At 37.3% G+C, this 20,806-nt stretch overlaps 2 protein-coding genes across 5 annotated transcripts in view; one reads left to right on the forward strand and one right to left on the reverse strand.

The window, feature by feature from the left end:
- Positions 1 to 1,210: 1,210 nt before the first annotated feature.
- Positions 1,211 to 20,806, reverse strand: part of LOC109398292 (WD repeat-containing protein 75) — an 80,383-nt gene continuing 60,787 nt past the window's right edge. Inside the window, exon 6 of the mRNA XM_062849153.1 lies at positions 1,211 to 1,656. Coding sequence (XP_062705137.1) covers positions 1,294 to 1,656 — 363 coding nt within the window. The 3' untranslated portion in view covers positions 1,211 to 1,293. The remainder of the gene's footprint in view (positions 1,657 to 20,806) is intronic.
- Positions 8,019 to 20,806, forward strand: part of LOC109398295 (uncharacterized) — a 45,963-nt gene continuing 33,175 nt past the window's right edge. For 2 of the 4 annotated variants that reach the window (XM_062849154.1, XM_029864273.2), the window contains exons 1-2: positions 8,031 to 8,149; positions 18,494 to 18,765. In XM_062849154.1, the coding sequence (XP_062705138.1) occupies positions 18,646 to 18,765 (120 nt within the window). In that variant the 5' untranslated portion in view covers positions 8,031 to 8,149; positions 18,494 to 18,645. Of the gene's footprint in view, positions 8,296 to 18,493; positions 18,766 to 20,806 lie in introns of all 4 variants that reach the window. The other 2 variants (XM_029864274.2, XM_062849155.1) reach the window with 2 other exon arrangements.

Below are 20,806 nucleotides of genomic sequence, written 5' to 3' on the forward strand. Positions count from 1 at the left end.
CAGTGCGTAGTTTCATCAACTTATAGCAGGATCGAGACGCAAAAAAATGCTATTCCAGGACTCGAACCTTGAATCTTCGAATCCATAATCTCATGCTCAACCAACTGCACCAAATTTAAACTGATGCAGATGAGACAAAGAAGTGTAATGACGTTTAAATCATGGGTAACTTTGTTTTATTTTATGCTGGCAACTCTGTACAATTTTTAGTATCAACGTGACAAACTTTTGATAATTAGTCAATGAAAACGAATTTCTACACTAAAATGATGTATGGACGAAATGTTCGTAACACATAGGAGCAATAGCTCATAAAATTAGTCACCTAAAACAATGTAAAATTTACATGACTTTTACATGAAAAATCGTAAAAATTTTGTATTTTTTGGTGATTTTTTAACGAAAATTGTTGAATAACTTTGAAATACGCAATTTAAACACCGTAGTGTCTTCGGCAAAGTTGTAGAGTATTGTTCTAACTATATTTTAACGGTATTTTCGGTACCTTTTTGGTGCAATTTTCTGGATATTGAAGTACATTTTCGTGAAAATACCTTTAAACCTTTATCAATTTGGCTCATTTTTGGACTGAAACCTTGTTTTTGCATGTGGATTGATAATTTGATGTGACACGGGTAGGTCAAAAAAAGTGAACAGGTCTAATATATATGCTTCAATATCTGCCGTTAAAATGAGGCAAGAAGTGATTTGGAATTTTTCGACTGGAACTAGATGTTGGTGCGTTGAAACCGGCCAAAACCCATGGCCGAAATGTTTAAGCATTAAGCCTGAGATAGCCGTTTCAATGCACTATAATTACTTAAGTTCGATTTACGAAACAACTTTCAGAAATTATTCAACATTTGGATAATGTTCAACAATTGGTGAATTACTCAATTTATCTGTGTTATTGATGTTTTTAGACATTTCAGTCTTGTGGCGGTCCGGCTCAGTCTTTGCTTTCAATCAGCCTCAGGCGATTTAGCACACCGCAGCAACTTTCATCTACTAATTCTGTTGTGAGGTCACGTACCAGCGGAAGTTGGTATGATCACTAGTGAGGGTTTCAAGAGTTACCCCACTATGGTCTTAGCACAACCCTGAGATTTCGACACGACCGGGAGTCGAACCCCCAGTCTTATCTAGGTAAAGATATTCAACTAAATGAATGAATTCTTTTCGTTCTACTTGAGTACACTTGACGTAATAGTCTTAGGTAACTAAGTTTTATTCTACTATAAAATAAAGATAAGAAAATGCAAAACAATATGTACTTACAACAGTATCGGTCCCTCAGAAATCGATTTCCACCGACTCCTCGACCAGCTTCCTCAGCTTGGTATCCTGGTCCACCTTCTCCCCGACTCTAACCGACTTCAGTTGAGTCTTTTCCACCGACTCCAGCACCGCTTTCCGGGCGCTGATTTTCGCTTTCACCTCGGCACTTTCGTCCGTTTCCCCATCCGATTCATCGTCGCTGGCATCGTTCGGTGATTTGGCGGATCCAGTGAATGTGCGCCGAGACCCGTTTGCAGTTGCCAGCTGGGAGGATGCTTCGCGGTCCCGTTTTCGTTCCGCCACAATCATCAACGATCGGAGGAAATCCTTGCAGAGCAAACTGATCGGGGCCATCGTGTGGGCGGAGGATGAGACGATCTGCAATGAGAAGAGCGCGGTGGGAAAATGCATTAGTTTTCTTCTGTGATTGACATATGTGCAACAGCGGAATCCAGCTGCGTATAATTGAAGAGAATTTTCCGATGTCACGAGCAAATACATTACATAAGTGCACGTTCCTATCATTATTAACCTTGTCATGGTTCTGGAAAATACGTGATTCGTTATCCAATAATTAAGTGTTTTAAAAATAGAAATTCAATAGTAAGGTTCTGACCACATTGCGAGTGATAGCATCATCCGATCGGTAGCATGGAAAATGGTGCGTAATAATACGTGCTTCCAATCCTGAATGAGGCGTTTATAGCGATATAGAAAATCCCCGATGGGAGCAAATCCCGCCAAGCTTTAAATTGCCATAAGAGCCTTTGTCTAAAGATGCGCTTTCATCACTTTTTTTATGCAAATCCCATCGATGAAACAGAAACATGGTTGCACTATGTAATTGGGTAATCGGCACAACAGCCTAGGGCTAAAAGTTCCTATAATAAAGTAATATTAATAATAATTTTGTCGATATTATTTCAACATTTTGTATCAATCAAAAACACAAACATAACTGATTAAGGTAAGCAACTTTATAAAAATGTACATAATAATCAAAACAAATCGAGAAGTTGGGCCAGACGAATTTTTAAGTAGTTTTTGAGATGAACCTAAGAAAAAAATTCTGCAAAAAAAATGTTATGTATGCTTCTTGATACCAAACACAACCCTATCCTACACAATGCTTACTTCCATCTGATTTGACTGTCTCTGGGTAGCGATACACGCAACAATGTATAAAGAGAGCCCATCAACTGGGTCTGGCTGCAATTGACAACCGATGTTAAATTAGGATTTTGCATAACATACACTGTGCAGTTATGCTATTTTATAGAGCGTGTATTTCTACATGTATAGGGTAATCATTAAAATATGAACCCCGTCGTGGTATCCTAATTTTTACAGGTCAAAGATATGGCCAAATTTGTTGCAATTTTTTACAATATTAGATTACTTTTCTATTGCATTAATCATCTTCTAGTATTCTAGTTTGACTTGTAATTATTTTCAATAAATCTCGACATCCGTGCGAGAATATTTTGAACAGGAGTACTACAATATAAACATATAAAAATAAAAATAAATGGAAAATAAATAATTTGTATGAACAAAACAATTGGGCCCCGAAAATAAATAAAATGAAAAACAATAAAGGTTGACTCAAAATATGTAGGGAAGGACACGAATTAATAAAACAAAACTAAATATTCCACCTAGCAGTGATGGCGTTTTTCTCGTGCCTTTGAAAACCCACTTCAACAAAACTCTAGGGACATGTTGATGAATATCACACTTTCATACGTATAACGAAAAACCCATTTCATGGCACCAGAAATCATGATTTATTTGGCTTTTGATGTTTGAGCCTCAAACTCTTCGCCAATCTTTGAATGTTGATCCCCCATTTTAATTTTCTGAATTTTCGGAAGGATTTGAATTTCGGGTTGCCATTTTTGGACTTGAGATTTCTTCCCCATATCATATTGAACGGTTTTAAAGCCTAAAACTCCATTCAGCAGCCGCCATCTTGGATATTGGACCGCCATCTTGGTTATTCTGGTTGCTAATTTTGGACTCCGAAAATCCTCCCTATACCAAATATACTCATATTGAATGATTTTTAGATGTCAATTTCTTGATTTTGCTTTATCTGACCAATTCATGTCATTACACTATTGAAAATACTTCGACATCCATGTGCAACATGGATGCCAAAGCATTTTCAACAGTGTGATTTTTTAGCCCAAAACACCATTAAACAGCCAGTCAAGATGGCTCTTGACGCCATATTGGGACGCCATTCTAGATATTCTGGCCGCCATTTTTGGATCTGGACTTGGATCCGGACATATTCTCCATACAATATTTATCCAGATTGCATGGTTTTAGAGCCTAAAACTCCATTAAACAATCGCCATCTTGAATTTGAAGCCGCCATCTAGGATTTAAGACCACCATCCTTGATATTCTGGTCGTCATTTTTAAGGTCCAGACGTCTTCCTTATACCAAATATATACAAATATATAATATTGCATAGTTTTAGGACCTATAACTTCTTTTAACAGCCGCCATCTTGAATTATGAATCACCATCTTGGATTATAGACCGCCATCTTTGATATTCTGCTCGCCATTGTTGGACTCCAGACATCTTCCTCATATCAAATATAGATTCCTACAGGTTGCTGGTCCGGATCACTGAGATGGCCACCGAAACGCCTCGACCGATCTGGACAATTTTAATAGCGAAGAATGCGGTAAAATTCTGGTTCGATTCGTGCCTTTTTTGTCACAGACAAACATACACATACACACACACACAAACATCATCTCAACTAAGTTAATTGGTATACGTGACTTGTCCCTCCGAGCCTTCTATCAAAAATTCGTTTTCTGATTGAACATATAGCAAAAAGAACAACGAAAAAAGAAACTTCCACCTGCACACGAGCAGATGTGGGCAGTGTTGTCAGAAGCGATTGAAAAAATGAGATTCATGCATTTTGATTTCGATAAAATAACAAATTTTCCTATAGGGTATTGGTTCCCTTATTAAGCATGTGGCTCCCATTTTCATCCCACGAAAAACAAAGGATTGAAGCGCTGTTTGTTTTGTTTCTTATTTTTGTATTTTTTGTTAGAAGTGAGCACCCATAAAAACAAAAAGAACGGAGTCAATCGGTGACGTAATCGCTTGTTTTCGGATGTGATGAAAATGGGAGCATGAGATTACTGATGGCACACATACCCTATGCTCTTTATTGCCAGGTCATTCAAAAACAGTTACACATTATCGATTCATGCTTTGGTATCAATAGTTTATGCAAACAATAAATGGTTTTCTAAAACAGAGGTTAGTGCATATATGTATTCTAAATCAATGGAAGCTTGAACTAGGACTCAACGCGTTTTGTAGACGTTACAGGTATGTTTTCGGGGGTTTCCGAAGGTTTCACGTGCGTTACGTGATGTCCGAGTGCGTCTTAAGGGGGTTTCGGAAGCATCTCAGCAAGTTTCAGAGCATTTCCGACGGGAGTCAGAGCCGTTATGGAAGAGTTTTCGGGGGTTTCGGTCAGTCTCAGGGGCGTTACATGGGGTCCGGGGGGGGGGGGGGGGGGGTGGTCTAAGGTGAAGATCTCGAATTTTTAAGAGCACAAATCTGAAGAACCGAATGTTAGTTTACGCTGAAAAGGTTGATCGATTAGCCACCACCAGCGGATGACCTATTGATCAACTTTTGAGTGCAAACCGACAATCGATTCTTCGGATATGTGCTCTTGAAAACTCGAGCTTTCGCTTCGTCATATCTTCACCTAAAGGGGAATTTTGGAGGTATTTCAGGAAGTCTCAGAGCATTTTTCGAACAGTCTTCGGTGCGTGACATGAGTCCGAGGGGGTTTAAGGGGGATTTTAGAGGCATTTTAGGAAATTTCAAAGCATTTTCGTGAGATTCAGAGGCGTTACAGAAGAGTTACGGAGGAGTTTTCAGAGGTTTCGGAGCCTTTCAGGTGCGTTACATGGGGTCCGACGGGATTTTAGGGGGATTTTAGAGGCATCCCAGGACATAATAGAGCATTTTCGTAGGAATTCAGAGGCGTTACGGAGGAGTTTTCAGGGGTTTCGGAGCCTCTCAGGTGCGTTACATGGGGTCCGAGGAAGTTGAAGGGAGATTTTAGAGGCATTTCAGGAAATTTCAGAACATTTTCGGTGGGATTCAGAGGCGTTACAGAAGCGTAACGTTGGAGTTTTCGGGGGTTTCGCAGCCTCTCAGGTGCATTACACGGAGTCCGAGGGGGTTTAAGGGGCATAATTGAGGAATTTCACGAAGTTTCAGAGCATTTGCAGTGGGATTCAGAGGCCAGAGGCGTTACGGAGAAGTTTTCGGGGGTGTCGGACCGTCTCAGAGGGATCTTGAAAGCATTTCAGAAAGTTCCAGAGGATTTTTAGAGACCCCATCACATTGTCTTTTGTAACTCCCCTAAAATACCCTTTGATTTAAAGGTGTTCTTGAAACCACCTACTACGACCCTGACCTAAAATGCCGAAATTCCACTGAAACCTCCGCAACCCCATTGAAACGTACTTGAAATCATCATAATCAATTTGAAATGCCCCTGAAACCCCTTGATACCCCTGCCTTCAATAGGGTCCATATACTCCCTGAAACACGCCTGAAATGCTATCAAACGCTCCAAAAATCTCTAGGAATGCCCTAAAAGTGTTCCTGAAACATCTGAAACAAAATGAATCTCTCCTCAATGACTTTGGAATACCTTGAAATGCACCTCAAACTCCTTGAAACGCCTTCAAATGCCCCTGAAAACCCCTTAATACTTTTGAAATTTCCCTGAATTCCCCGTAATCCCATTAAAACGCCAACAAATCGTGACAGAATGCCCTTAAAAGGATCCTCAAATCCCCTGAAACAACCCCTTAAAATTCCCCTGAAGCCCCTTGGAACCCCCTTTTTTGGCTCTCTGGGAAGCTTCATGAAACCGCTCAAGTCCCTGCTCAAAATCCCAGTAGCAAGATTTGTTCGCTGCGAACTAGATTCCGTCATTGAAGCCCAAACTTGTTATACCTTTTTTAATTTATGCAGTCCCAGTTATTTGCGTAAAAAGAGGTTCCACTGTATTCGTAATTTTGTATTTGCATACCTATTTTTCAACTATTGGTTTTAATTTAAAACATAGATTAGCAATAGTTGAAATACAGAGTAATAAAAATTAAAAAAATTAAAAAAAAAAGATTTTTAACTCGAACACAAAAGTTGATATTTTTGAATCCCGGTTTTCTAATAGTTGAAAACATGTTCCAAAATTTATATCACATCATACAGAAAACAACGAACAAATTTTACTACAAGTGAAATAAATGCTCCAGCTTTATTGAATAAAGATTGAATTATTTATGTTTTTTTTTTTAATTTTTTTCATTATTTTTCATTTTTTAACTCAATATCATTGAGCTTGTATCACAATATACAAATTATTGCAATGGCAGGCAAAGAAAGCTCTTTAATTGATAAATGTGGAAGTGCTCAAAGAACACTAAATTGAAGAGAGGCAGGCCAAGTTCCAGTTGGAACGTCGAGCCATAAAGAAGAAGAAAAAAATGATATTGAGCATATAAATGTACATATGTACTATTCATAATGCAACCTAAATAGGTTGCATTATGAACATTATGCAATTCTTTTTGAATTATGCATCTAATTTCAGTTGCATAATGATCTAGTGCGAAAGAGTATACTCTTTACCTATAGGTTCTTTGGAACGCAAAAATAACGCAGTAGACAAGACAAAGTTTGCCGGGACAACTATGTAGGATAAAATGAAAATTATGATACGGACTTGCATAAAAGTACGTAAACATCGATGTTATGCAAAAAAGCGAGTTACAGCAATTGAATGAAAGAAAATTAAATAAAGTCTTAAAATAAATATTCACGTAAGACCCTTTATAACAGTCTCGTTCTGAAAAAAATGAGACATCCCTGTTTTGTTACTTGCCAGTCGCAGCAGCCTGTGAAACGAAAATCACAGCAGACCGCCTGACTGCGACCGACCTTACACTCAACCCCGCACAGTGGTCCAGATTTGAAAATACGTGGCAAAAATTGCCAAATCATAGTAGTCTGCTAGTTTCAACCTAAATGAATAAATTGAAACATTTTTCAGCTCTCAAGTTCATATTAATGGCCTTTTCATTATTTGTCGATTTCTTCGAAGGAACTCCGAACAAAATTGCTGTTTTTCATACAATTTGGCGCTAATGTTTTGGCAGCTGCAATTTCCTTTAATCAATTCTGCATACTTAGACGAGCGTTTGTACCGAAAATCTGCGAGGGAAGTAGCTGGGAGCGATTTGTAAGACACTTTGAAGTTGAAGTATAAGAATTTGTTGTACTAATAATATGTGATGTAAATTTTGAAGCCAAAAGTGTTATTTTGATCTCTTTTTCTATTGTAGGTGCCCAATTCACACAAGAACTTATGAATAAAATTCTGGAAGTCATTGAATTACTTTTATTGTTAGACTTTTGTAGTGGTTGAACTTGGTTGTGTTATTTATCAAAAAATCAGAAATTTCAGCAGCTATTTAGCGCTGTAAAAAGATACAAAACCATGATTTCCAATTTATTTAAAAGACAGTCAACGCTTTTGATATTGTAGATGGATGATCTATATACTGAAACCCATTTAAGAGATGTTCAAAAATTGAATTTCTGCCAGCTTCCCGCAGAGCTCCCAAACAGTACCGTGAATAGGTAGGTAGGTATGTAGCTAGTGTATAAAAGCAATCGCCGACCCGGGTTTATCAATCAATCGGAATCGAACGTTCGAACGAGGAAGGAGGATCCTCCAGAAACAGAAACAAACAGAAAGTCCCGCATTGTCCGTCCGCGTGTGATCTCGCGTAGAAGGTTAGCATAGCACCGCGCACTGATAATTCCTTTCGTGTTAACTCTCCGAACGAACTAGTGTCGTTGTCGACTCCAAGCCAATCAGTCTACAACGGTCTGATGCTTCAATAGTGTTGGAACGAGGTGATAAGAAAGGCTAAAAGCAGGTGATCCAGTGACTGTTTTTCTGTTCTTCTGAGTTCGCACACCTCCAATTGTTTTCTGCCGAGGTGAAAGTGTCATCGGTAGAGTTTAATAATTAATCTCAAAGAGCGATGTATAAGTAGCGGCGTATTTATATAGGCAACGGTTTTATCGCGTGTCCTTTGGGGATAACCCCATTAAAGTATCATAAGTGGCGTTAGACTGGTTCATGGTTGTGATTAAACTTGTGAAGCTTCGAAAGTGAAGGGTGGTAGAACAATATTAACTGTTCTTAAGGATATATAAGATAGTTAACCTTTACGTACCCGACCTCCGATTTTTCTGAAGTCGCCTTCAATCGATCATAAATTGGTGCAAGTTTATTGTATTGATATAATATACGGAACCATTCCGGAGATATTCCGGATTGTACTGGGGTCAGGGGGTGGGGGAGTGGTTTGTTTTGCCAAATGGCTAAAAGTGATTATTTCGTGTATTTTTGTGTTTGGGAGGCCGCCACAGAACCTGTTCCAGGTGTTCCGGAGCGACCGCATCAGTTAATACATACTTCAGTCATTTTTTTTGCCCCATTCTCTCAAAATCATGCAGATTGCTACATCGCACGGCATGTTAATCTTGCAAACCAGAAATGTCCTCGTTGATACCCCCGTGTAACCTTTGCGAAATGCTCCGGTGTGGCCAGGCCATACTAGTTGATACAGACTTCATTCTATCGTTTCTGACTCAGTCTTTTGAAATCATGAAGAATGATATGCCGCACGGCATGTTTAGGTTGAAAACCAGAAGTGTTCCCAATGAGGCCCCGCGGAACCTGTCACTGCACAATGGTCCACGAAACAGATTTACGAGGAAAGATGCATTCAGCGCCTTCAAATGGTTTTCTAGATTAATATAGTCTTCTACAAAGTTTTTCCTAAAAATAAGGAAAATATGGTATTCTTTGAAAATATGGACCACCCTAAAAAATCGGATGAAAATTGATGAAATGCCAGCATTTTGAAAATGAGGTGTCGGGGTCGGGTACGTGAAGGTTAATCAAGCAATCAGTGCTACGCCTGAAGACAACAGTTTTAGTTTCAGTGTGGTTAAGTTATTCTTTATTTAACCGATATTTTAGTTTACCTTTAGTTGTATAACGTACAATATTGTTAGGAGACGTACTATGGTATATTGCAGCATATATTTACAACATACAGTTCTTACTGAACAGAAAGCCAACAGTCAACATATGATTTCTCGATAAATTTTCTAGTGAATATCTGGAGAAGTTTTTAACGAAGTTCTGACAGTTTCCGGAGGAAAACTGGATAAAAAATCTGATTGAACTATTTTGGGATTGGCTTTTCCAGTAATTTAGTCAAGGCAAGTTCTTTATACTGTTCCGACGTTTCGGCCTTTTTGTTGTGGCCTTCTTCAGGGACTGCTCAAAGCACCTTAATATTTTTTGTTAAAATAACGCATTTTCGTATAATACATTTTAGTGTCTGAGGATGGCTGAAGGAAAACAGTAAGTCTAAACGTCACAACGTTAAATCAATAGTTTTCATTGGCTCACCGAGAAACATGATAATTAAAATGGACTGAAGTTATGTGGTTTAAATCTAGAAAAGCACACTAATACCAATTTTCGAAAAATAAGCCGCATATGGCTACGCAGTAGATATGAATCCAGGTTAAGACTATCCCCACCAGTGCGTAGTAAGTCGGTGAGTAGTAGAGGTGTGCAAATCGGTTTCACATCATCGTTGGTAAAATACCACCTTATCTCCCTACCAGTGGTTGGTAGTAGTACTTCATATCGTAAACAAAATACAGGTACTCTTCGATATAACGTACAAAAAAGTTTTCTCTTTGTACGTTATATCGAAGTGTACGTTATATCGAAGCAGAGAAAAATTTAATATTTTTTATGCTAATATTGATGTATTCGACGTAAAATTAATCCCAAATAATGATTTCGGTGAAATTTACAAAACCAATAATGAAAAACTTGAGTTTTGACGAAAGAGTCATTTCGTTTTTTTGTGCTTCGATATAACGTACATTTTGCTTCGATATAACGTACACTAAATTTTTCCCCAAATTGCGCTAATTCTGGGTAACAAGGCTAATGCTGCAACAAAACATTGATTTGAGTGATTTCGTAGTTTATCTAAGGGTTATTCGTGGGAAAATAAAATTTTTCAATGTTGTATGTTATATCGAAGCAAAATGTACGTTATATCGAATTCGCTATATCGAGGGTACGCTATATCGAGGGTACGTTATATCGAAGAATACCTGTACAGTCAGGTTTATTTTTACGCGGTTTACTCGCGGTTTACTCCATACAAAAAAATCACCGTCTTCTTTTTGCATGATTCGTCGAGAAATGGTGAGACTTTTTATGCGGTTTTCGAAATTTGAACTGAGTTTTTTTTTTACGCGGTACGTATCCCCCGCGTAAAAAAATCCTGACTGTACAGAGAAGCAAATGAATGTCAACATCATTTTTGTCCCTCATATTATCGTATACGATTGTACGAAAGCTCTAGAATGTTGGTAATTATTTCCTCAAGTGTTTCGTTGCAATTCTTAAATCCCTGGAGAAATTTCAAGTGTAATCCCTAAAGAAATTTCTTGAGGAATCTCTGATGGAATTCCTGGAGAAATCCTTGAAAGAATCCATGATAGAACTCCATGATTTGCATTTCTGAAGATATCTCAAAAGGAATTTCCTGGAGAATCCCGGAAGTAATTCCCGGAGCAATCCGGCAAGAAATTCACGGGGCAATTCCGGAAGGAATTCCTGGGGAAATCGCAAAATACATGCCCGGGGAAATCCCGGAAGAAATTCCCGAGGGATCTCGGAAGGAACTGCCGGGAGTTGAGGGGAAATGGCCCCGATGGCATTTCTGGAGGAATCCCCGAGGACATTCCTGGCGGAATCCCCGAGGACATTCCTGGCGGAATCCCCGAGGACATTCCTGGCGGAATCCCCGAGGACATTCCTGGCGGAATCCCCGAGGACATTCCTGGCGGAATCCCCGAGGACATTCCTGGCGGAATCCCCGAGGACATTCCTGGCGGAATCCCCGAGGACATTCCTGGCGGAATCCCCGAGGACATTCCTGGCGGAATCCCCGAGGACATTCCTGGCGGAATCCCCGAGGACATTCCTGGCGGAATCCCCGAGGACATTCCTGGCGGAATCCCCGAGGACATTCCTGGCGGAATCCCCGAGGACATTCCTGGCGGAATCCCCGAGGACATTCCTGGCGGAATCCCCGAGGACATTCCTGGCGGAATCCCCGAGGACATTCCTGGCGGAATCCCCGAGGACATTCCTGGCGGAATCCCCGAGGACATTCCTGGCGGAATCCCCGAGGACATTCCTGGCGGAATCCCCGAGGACATTCTTGGCGGAATCCCCAAGGACATTCCTGGAGGAATCCCCGAGGACATTCCTGGAGGAATCCCCGAGGACATTCCTGGATTGTTCCGACAATCGAATCTTGCGACGCATCAAACCTCGCCCGGCACTAAACTTTATCTTTAATATGTGTCCATTTGTGACAAACGCAATCTTAAATGCATGGTAGTACAACAGTTTCAAAAATTATAAAAGATAAACACTTTTTTTATATTTAACTTGTAGAAAGCTGTCTTGTTTTTGTTTGTTATTCAGATTGAAATCATGAAGAAGGTGATATCAACCGCGATAGCAACGGTTGGGTCTGGTTGCTAAATATATGAATCCACTGTTCACCGGAAAGTAGGTTGCCATTTCCAAACCGATTTGGCAACGGTTGGTGGGGTTCGTGCGTTATGATGGCGGTTGCCAATTTGGGTTTACTCACGCATTGGTGGGCATCGTCTAAGGGGTTACATACTTTGAAAGTGACCAAAAATATCTAACTTTTTTATTTCATAATCTGAAAGTATACTAGTATTGTCTTAAATCACACATTTCATAAAGATAATCGCGCTTTAATTTGCGCGCTCTGCCTTGTCTTTATGGAGGGCACGCGCTATAATGGGTTGTAACTTTCGTTTTAGTGCTCCAATCTTTGTGAAATTTGGAGTGTGTATTGTGTATCTATTCCACGCAATAAAAAAGAATTCGATTCATGATCATTCTCAAGGTATGTAATCCTTTAAGCTTAAACCACTCAGTCGATCCGCCAGAACATTCATCGTAGTTCTTATTTAGGAGCTACCAAATTTACTTCTAAATCATAGTATGTCTGAAACAAAGAGTTCCACTTGCTTATCAAGGTAGCTGAACTCATCAAATACAGAGGTTTAGTCAGTATATTAAATCATTTTAAACATCATGAAAGCCGATCAATCAACGCATAAAAATATATGAAAAAGTTTTCGAAAAGTGTTGATAATAAGTATTAGAATAACTAGCCACAGAAGTCCAATGTCGGGACTGTTCGTGTGACTAACATCTAGTTTGCCTCGCCCTTACATCGTCACTAGCGGTACTAGAAGTGTCAAATAAATTTTGTTTATCAAAACAAAAGATCCTCTATAAGATGAACACTTAAAAATAGTCAATTATAACAATTAAAGTATATAAAATAATTAATAAAGAAAAGTGACTACAGCGCCATTGGAGTTCTAGTGTATTTCTATTTAATAAGTTCATTAAATTGGTTAACAATGGTAACGATAACAATTAATGCAAACAGTAAAGTAGAACAATTAACCTCGTGCTCGTGTAATCCTCCAAAAATGTTACCAAATCGTACGAAAGATTTCAGTGGAAACTCTTCCTAGCAGAAAAAAAATAAGTACTTAAAAAAAGTCGGTTCAACTATTCTAAAAAAATCTGAAGTTTTCCAAAAGGTCTACTAACATTAATACAATAATACCACAACAAATACTACAAAGCCTCTGTTTTAAATATTTTTAGAAGTACTAGGAACTAGGAATTTTATCAGAAAAAAATACGGATAGGGAAGAAATTTACTTCGTCATATGCGCTATTTCCCGTCATATCAGATGGAAAATGGCGAATAATAAAGATATTTTAAATTTTAATCGTTTTAATTTCATTCCACTTCCGAGTTGACAATTTTTCTCGTATTGCGTATGACGAAGGCAACCGTACACCGCAGCCGATAACCGTTCAACCCTACGAAAGCTCTATGGCACTTCAAAATTGGATTTCACTGCTACAGCACGCCGCGGCAACTACTCAATTATTGGAATAAATTGCTTTTTCCGTTGGTAAATTGTAAACAAACAGTTGTATTCGTCCTAGGGAAGATGCAAGCAAATATGTGCTTGGATTTTCGGCATACGAAGCATCGTACTTCACAACCACAGAGAAAGCTTTCTTCGTTGCACTGTGATGGCGTGTTATGATCTGGTGGGCAAGAATATTACCCGAAATATTTTTAACCTTTTTTCTAAAGCTACAGCTATCTCAATTTAAATGCATTCTGCGCAATAGTACTTTGAATACGGGATTTGATTGGGATTGCGAATATAATGTGACCAACCATTTATCATACTGTCACGTACAAGGTGTGACGAGAGTTAAATTCATGATATGCCAGAAATAGGCGTGGATTAGATGGAAATAGAATTCGAGGGGCAATTATTCAATCTTATCATTTTAAAGAATAGTAGTTGTTTTACAATATAGTTTTACATGATAAGAGCGCTAATTTGTGAATTAGTCATTGAAACCAAACTGACCACGATAAATTAGGGGTGGTGCAAGAATAAACTCGATCATTATTGGTCGGTGCTGCTTAGTACGATGGGAAATAGATAAAAATTCTACATCAATCACAAACATATTTTAAAATCATTGACAGATTTTTTTTCAGTAAACTCTAACAGTAAACTCGGAGTGGGATTCGATCCCAGATCCTCGGCGTGATAGTCAAGTGTTCTAACCATCACACCAGGTCCGCTCCAATCATTCAAAAAATTCTGTTGAAAATCCACAGAAAATTCTTCTCAAATTGCAGCTTTGGATCTAATCTCTCTAGAGAATGCGATAGAAAATCTTCTGGATTTTCTGAATATTGTTATGAATGCTACCTCATATTTCAACTCTGATTTCGTTTAAAAACTTCTTGGACTCATTTAAAAACCCATTTAAAAACACTATTTTTAAGATTATTCCACGAATATCCTACACAGACTCTCGAAGCGTTACAGCGACAATGGCTACTCGAGAACTTTGAGGAGATCCTTTTTAATGTTTTTTTTTGTACCCTGATTCTGATTATCACCGCAAACGTTTTTATCTAAATCTTTAAATAAGGGTTTTTTTTTATTTCAAATTTAATTTCTTGAGGCTCCAGGTTTTTCTAAGGCTTATTTTTGGTCATTTTATTTTTTGGCTCTTTTTCATGGTTTTCTAATTTGATTTTGATAATTTAATTTTGAGAGAATCTTCTTACAAAAAAACAGGTAATTTCTCGTTCGAAATCAACTTTCCCGACTTTTTTCCGCATATCCAGAGTTTTCCGAGTGTGTGGCTATCCTGAAGATGTGTATAACATAGTCTAATAAAATTTCTACTAATCCTTATGAACCAGTCTACCGCAAATGTACCACCAACCGCCGCCAAGGCGTTACAAATTTATGACAAAAAGACGTGACCGATCGTTGACACGAATTTTCATTCTTTCTTTTCCAATAGAGGCTTTCCACGGACCAGCACGAATCCATTTTAATCGATGTTTTTTAATCTACTTGATATTTTTGTATACTATTCCTTTTTATGTGAGAAACCATTTTTTCATATCAAAAGTTCATATTTTGTCTCGACTAACTTTCAATTAGGACCTATGAAAAAATGGAACTCAAGCAAATAAAAAAATATAACACGGAAACGGCTTGTTCGATCGGAAAGGTGTCTTCAGCAAAGTTGTAGAATAATATATGGCGGCTCTCAGAAAAATACACATTGAAAAATTTATTTAGTTTTTCTTCTGAAAAAACTGAATTTTGTTACTAAAAATTAAATATCTCAAAAAGTTATTTTTTTACCTTCGTGTTTTTTTGTGAGAATAAAGTTCATTCTGTTAGCTATCATCTGTAAAATTTTTATAGTGGTAAAAAAATGTACAAAAATGTTACGGCACTTTGAACATTTTTGGTTGCGTGTTTGTTTTAGAGTGCATGACGAATTTCCCGCAAACTAGATTTTGGGGTTGGCAGCACCCTCTCAGATTTCAATGGAATTGTGTAGGTATGAAGACTATGTACTTTAAAGCAACGTTGCATACTTTGTTGTTTTTTTTTTTGCAAATTTATCTACACTAATATTTGAAAAGGGCTTAAGTTTTTGACTATTTTATTTATACCAATATAACTTAAAAATAACATGACCTGCAAAAAAGTGTGGTATGTGTGACTTTAAGGAATTTGTGTAAACTTTCAAGTAAAAAATTTAAATATTGAAAAAACGATCACGCTAAAAAAAAGTTAAAAAATAAATTGAAGTCAATTTGGAATACATGCCCATTTGCGAAATTAAATTAATCCTATTTCGGAGAACCAAACCCCACACCAACCAATAAGAATAGAATTCAAAATGGATCAAAGTAATTAAATTGCTATTATCTAAATCTAATTCAACACAAAATGTTTTTTTTTGAGTCAAACCAATTTTTGGGTATTTTTATACGTGGATTTTCACATATTGATATTGAACATAGCTTTACATGTTTCAATTATAAATCTATCCAATACAAAGAATATAATTTAGGATTCTCTTTTGAACCAGAACACCAGATTTGTTACACAGAAATTCAGAACATCAACCAGAAGTCGAATTTCAACTTAAAAGTTTTCTTATTCATAAGAGAATAAAATAAATACTTTGCATTAGATAGACTTGTGATTTAAACATATGGAGCTATGTTTAATTTAATATCTGTAAAAAACGCCCTGGATAAAATCTTTTGTTTTCTACCGAAGAGAAACACGCAAAATGATGACATGAAGTATTTGTTGTTAGGAACCGTCCATTAAAGACGTAGCATTTTAGAGGAAGTGTATGATATTGCTAGGAGCCTTCCATTAGGTATAGGAGAATATACTTTAAGAGGGGAGGAGCTGTCAAAAATGTTCTACTAATGCTACCGTGATTTCGAATGCAGCGATATGGTCAAACTCAAACATTACAGAATCCTTGAAAAAGGTCCAATAAGGACCGAAACGTCGGGTTAAGAAAACATATAGTTCTTTTTGATTGACCAAATTAGACTGAATTGCCAATTAAAGATATTATCCAACGTACAGTCGATCACCCAAAGAAAGTCAAACTCAAAGCAATAAACAAGTACGACCACGATTCTCATCAGTCAACGAGATTGAAACTTTTACTACAAATCATTTTATTGCAATAGGTAAATATCATTTAAAATGAAAAATCAATAATTTTGCTTTCGGGATGAAATTGATCAGTAAATGAAATACCTTTGCATGTGCCAAAAATATGTTTTCCACCTGAATTAACAACCCCAGAATGCGAAATGCTGCGCAAAAGTTTAACGAGTTTTCTCAATTTTTAATTATTCAAGTTTTAAATTTAATAAATTTCATGAAAACGCCTTAAAGTATGCACTTTTCATACTGAAAAAGTGATTACTTCCGAAAAGTGCAATTTTATGTATAAATTTGAATATTTATAAAATTTTTGATTATGAAATCGTGTTTAGCAAATACTTGGCAGCTAAAAGCATCCATTCGAATATTCATTACATGTGCGATACAGCCACGGTAACAAAAGTTTGAAAGGGTATTTGAGGTTCGCCAAACACGCAATTACGGAAAATATTGAATTTAATACAGAAATATGTGACTAATTGACTGTAAAACATGTAACTCATCATTCAATAATCCTTTAGCCGGATGATGGTCATTTTCTACAAATTGTTTTAAGTTTAAAGCAATACTTTTAACAAATGAACATGACCCTCACGTCGATCAATTTCACCCCACTGATCAGTTTCACCCGAAATCACGGTACCTCAGAAATGCTTTTCTTCAAAAGTGCGCATCTTGCGATATATGGCAAAATTTTCAATAATTACAAAAATGTCATGTTTTGCAAATTGAAATAATTTTTCTTATTTGCATTTTTTTTACTTTTAAAGCGTATTGACATTTTTCAATGTTATGAAAGTTCACATGATTATCTAAAAGTCCCATACATAACTTTTTTGTAGCTAATGTCATTTTTAAGTTATATTGAGTAAAAAACGGTCAAATACTTTAGACCTTTTCAAATATTAGTCTAGGTAAATAAAAAAAACAACGTATGCAATCTTGCTTTAAAATACGTCTTTAAAGCTAAGAAATTCCATCGGATTCTGAGACAGTTTTGCCAAACCCCTACGGCGAGTTTGCGTGAATTCGTCATACACTCTAAAAACACAACCGAAAATGTTCAAAGTGCCATAACTTTTTTGTACATTTTTTTTACCATTATGAAATTTCTACAGATGGTAGCTAACAGAATGAACTTTATTCTCACAAAATATCACGAAGGTAAAAAAATAACTTTTTGAGATATTTAATTTTTAGTAACAAAATTCAGTTTTTTTAGAAGAAAAACTAAATAAATTTTTCAATGTGTATTTTTCTGAGAGCCACCATTTATTAATCTACAACTTTGCCGAAGACAGTTTTCCGATCAAACAAGCAATTTCAGAGATATGATTTTTCATTTGCATGTGTTCCATTTTTTCATAGGTCCTATTTGAAAGTTAGTCGAGACTCAATAAAAAGTTTTAATATGAAAAAATAGTTATTTATATTGATTAGAACAGCTGTGCAAAATTTTATGCAAATCAAAAATGCAAAATTAAAAAAAATTGATTTTTTTCGTGCTGCTTCGGGGAAAGCCTCAATACCAAGAGTCATGTACTATGTAGAGCTAGGCACTTCTTTGCGTTAGGTTGTGCTGAGTTTTTCTCTCCCACCATTCAGTGCCGTCTGCACGAACGCAGACTGGGTCGCAGGACACTCGAAAGCCACTTCACTAACAAAGTGTGCACAACATGCTTGCACTTGGGGCGGCGACGGCACTATAAAACACTTTTGGCCCTCGCGTGCGTACTGCAAGAAGGGCACACACATTCCACTCGCTGGAACCCCGGCAGCCAGCGACCGAAGACGGCACACGGCACTAAGAGCGAGCACCCACTCGAGGAATAATCAATTCTTTTTGTTTTCCAGGCCGTGACTTGGCTTTAGTCGGCGTTCGTCCATCCCCGGTGAAACAACAGAACAACAAGAATCCTTGGTGGTGGTGAATCTCTTGGTGAAAGTTGGTCGATTGGTGTGAAGGACGACAGTTTGACCTCCTCCCGCCCGCATCCGGTAAAGCCATGCAGATTGTGGGACTGCTGGTGGCACTCCTGTTGGCCCTGTGTCTCGGAACGGTCCGGTGTTGGCCGGTCTCCAATCCGGAGATGGTCGACAGTTTGATCTTCAGCAACCCGGAAGTGGTAAAGATAGTTTGTGCGATTTGTTCTAAGAATAATGCCAGTAACGACAAACACTTCTTATAAATAGTTAATAACAGAAGTTGGGATCCATTTTTAACTGTCTTTGTTGTTGCATTGCATCTAGCGTGATTTGTTATGTAAATTAAGCCATAAGCAGAAATAGATTCATTGTTCAATTTTTGAGCTGCACTGAGCACATAGTTTGGAATATCTTAGTGGTGTTATCTTGGACTCTGGCTATTAATAAATCGTTACGTTTTGCCTTAGGTGTACAAGTGTACTGAAAGGCTATATGTTCACTCAAAAAACGAATTTCGATAGAAGGCTCGGAGGGTCAAGTCACATATACCAATCAACTCTGTTCGACGAATTGAGATGATGTCTGTATGTGTGTATGTATGTATGTCTGTGCGCAAAAAAAGTTCCCTCACTTTTGAGGCACTTGCCATTGGCCGATTTTTCCGATTATAGCTCGAATCGAACCGGAATTCAACCGCATTGTTTGCTATTGGAAATGGTCCGGATCGGTCAAGGCGTTCCAGAGTTAAAACCATTTCAGTGGACCGAACCAGCACCGGTTTAACTGACCGTATACAACACTGAACCACTGAACTCTTCTAGATACGAAATCTCGATATTTTTTTGTTTTCAAGGTCACTAGAAATTATGCACTTTAGTGCTGAGCGGTATTAGCGTGTAGCAATGACAACATTTTTGGCGGAAGTCTTGCGAAGTTTGCATGCAAACTAACTTTTTTCAACCTTTGAAATGACTTCCTCACAGAGAATTGTAATACATTCTTGATATTTTTGGTAGATAAGATGCCTTATACTGTCTTGGCGTGTACTCAGCTGACTGAAAAATTTATAGCAAATTCTATAAAACAAATACAATTGCATTATGGCTTCGGTAGATTACTGACAAGATGTGTGATTAATTAATTCCAATGCTGTCATGGTAAAGACTGATAGCAAATTGAAAACTAATTTTGATGTTGTGATATTGCAAATTTTGATAACTCAGGTTGTTGTCATTTTTGTCGTTTTAACGGTTGAACATCAAAAATGAGAACAAGAAGATGTTCCTGTGACAGCAAATTGAAAACAATTCCTGCTATCGATGATACCAAATTTATAACTGATTTTGTTATCAGCGCAATAAAAATGAAATATCGTTAAATGTAGAGTGTTTTGGATGATATCAAATCATAAATGCAATAGTAGAATTGCAATAATGACATATCCCTAGAATTATTAAACATAGATTACTGAAAGATTCAAAACTATTCTAACACTGAATATTTACCTACATTTAAAGTGACAGCAAAACGAAAACAAAATTTGAAACCAAATTTCAGCGCTCCTGCACTGGTACCTTTCCATGGATGAATTCCTGGAGCAATCTCTGAAGAAATCGCTTCAACAATTCCTGAAGGAACTGCAGGAACTATTTCTGGAATAATTCATGAAACAACTTTTGAAGAAATCCCTGATGAAATTTCTGAAGCAATTCAAGGAATATTGAAAGAGTTTCTAAAGATATCTTCAAAAGTGTCGCTAAAGAAATTTCAGAAGGAATTTTGAAAAAAATCTGAAGAAAATTCAAAATGAGTTCCTGAAAGAATCTCTGAAAAAAAAAACAGAAATATTTTAAGAATCCGTAGATGGATTATTTGAAGAAATTCCAGAAGAATACCTGAAGAAAAACCTGAAAACTCCTGCTGGAATTCCTAACAAAATCTCTTGAGACATTTAAAAAAAAAAACCTGGAGAAATGCCATAATAAAAATCCTAAATATTTTTTTAAACAAATTACTGGAGGAATCTACAGAGGAATTCCTCGAGGTACACTTGGAGGAACTTCTAAGAAAATATATAGAGGAAGGCCAGGCGGAATTTCTGATGAAATCTCTATGTAAATTTCTGCAGAAATCTGCAAGAATGTCTTCAAGCTTTTCCATAAGAATCTTTATAAGAATTTCTAAAGGAATCTGTAGAAAAAAATCTGAAGGAGTCCCTGAAGGATTTTTTAAGACTTAATT

The sequence above is a fragment of the Aedes albopictus genome, chromosome 2 (assembly GCF_035046485.1).
Source record: "Aedes albopictus strain Foshan chromosome 2, AalbF5, whole genome shotgun sequence".
Taxonomy (NCBI): Eukaryota; Metazoa; Arthropoda; class Insecta; order Diptera; family Culicidae; genus Aedes; species Aedes albopictus.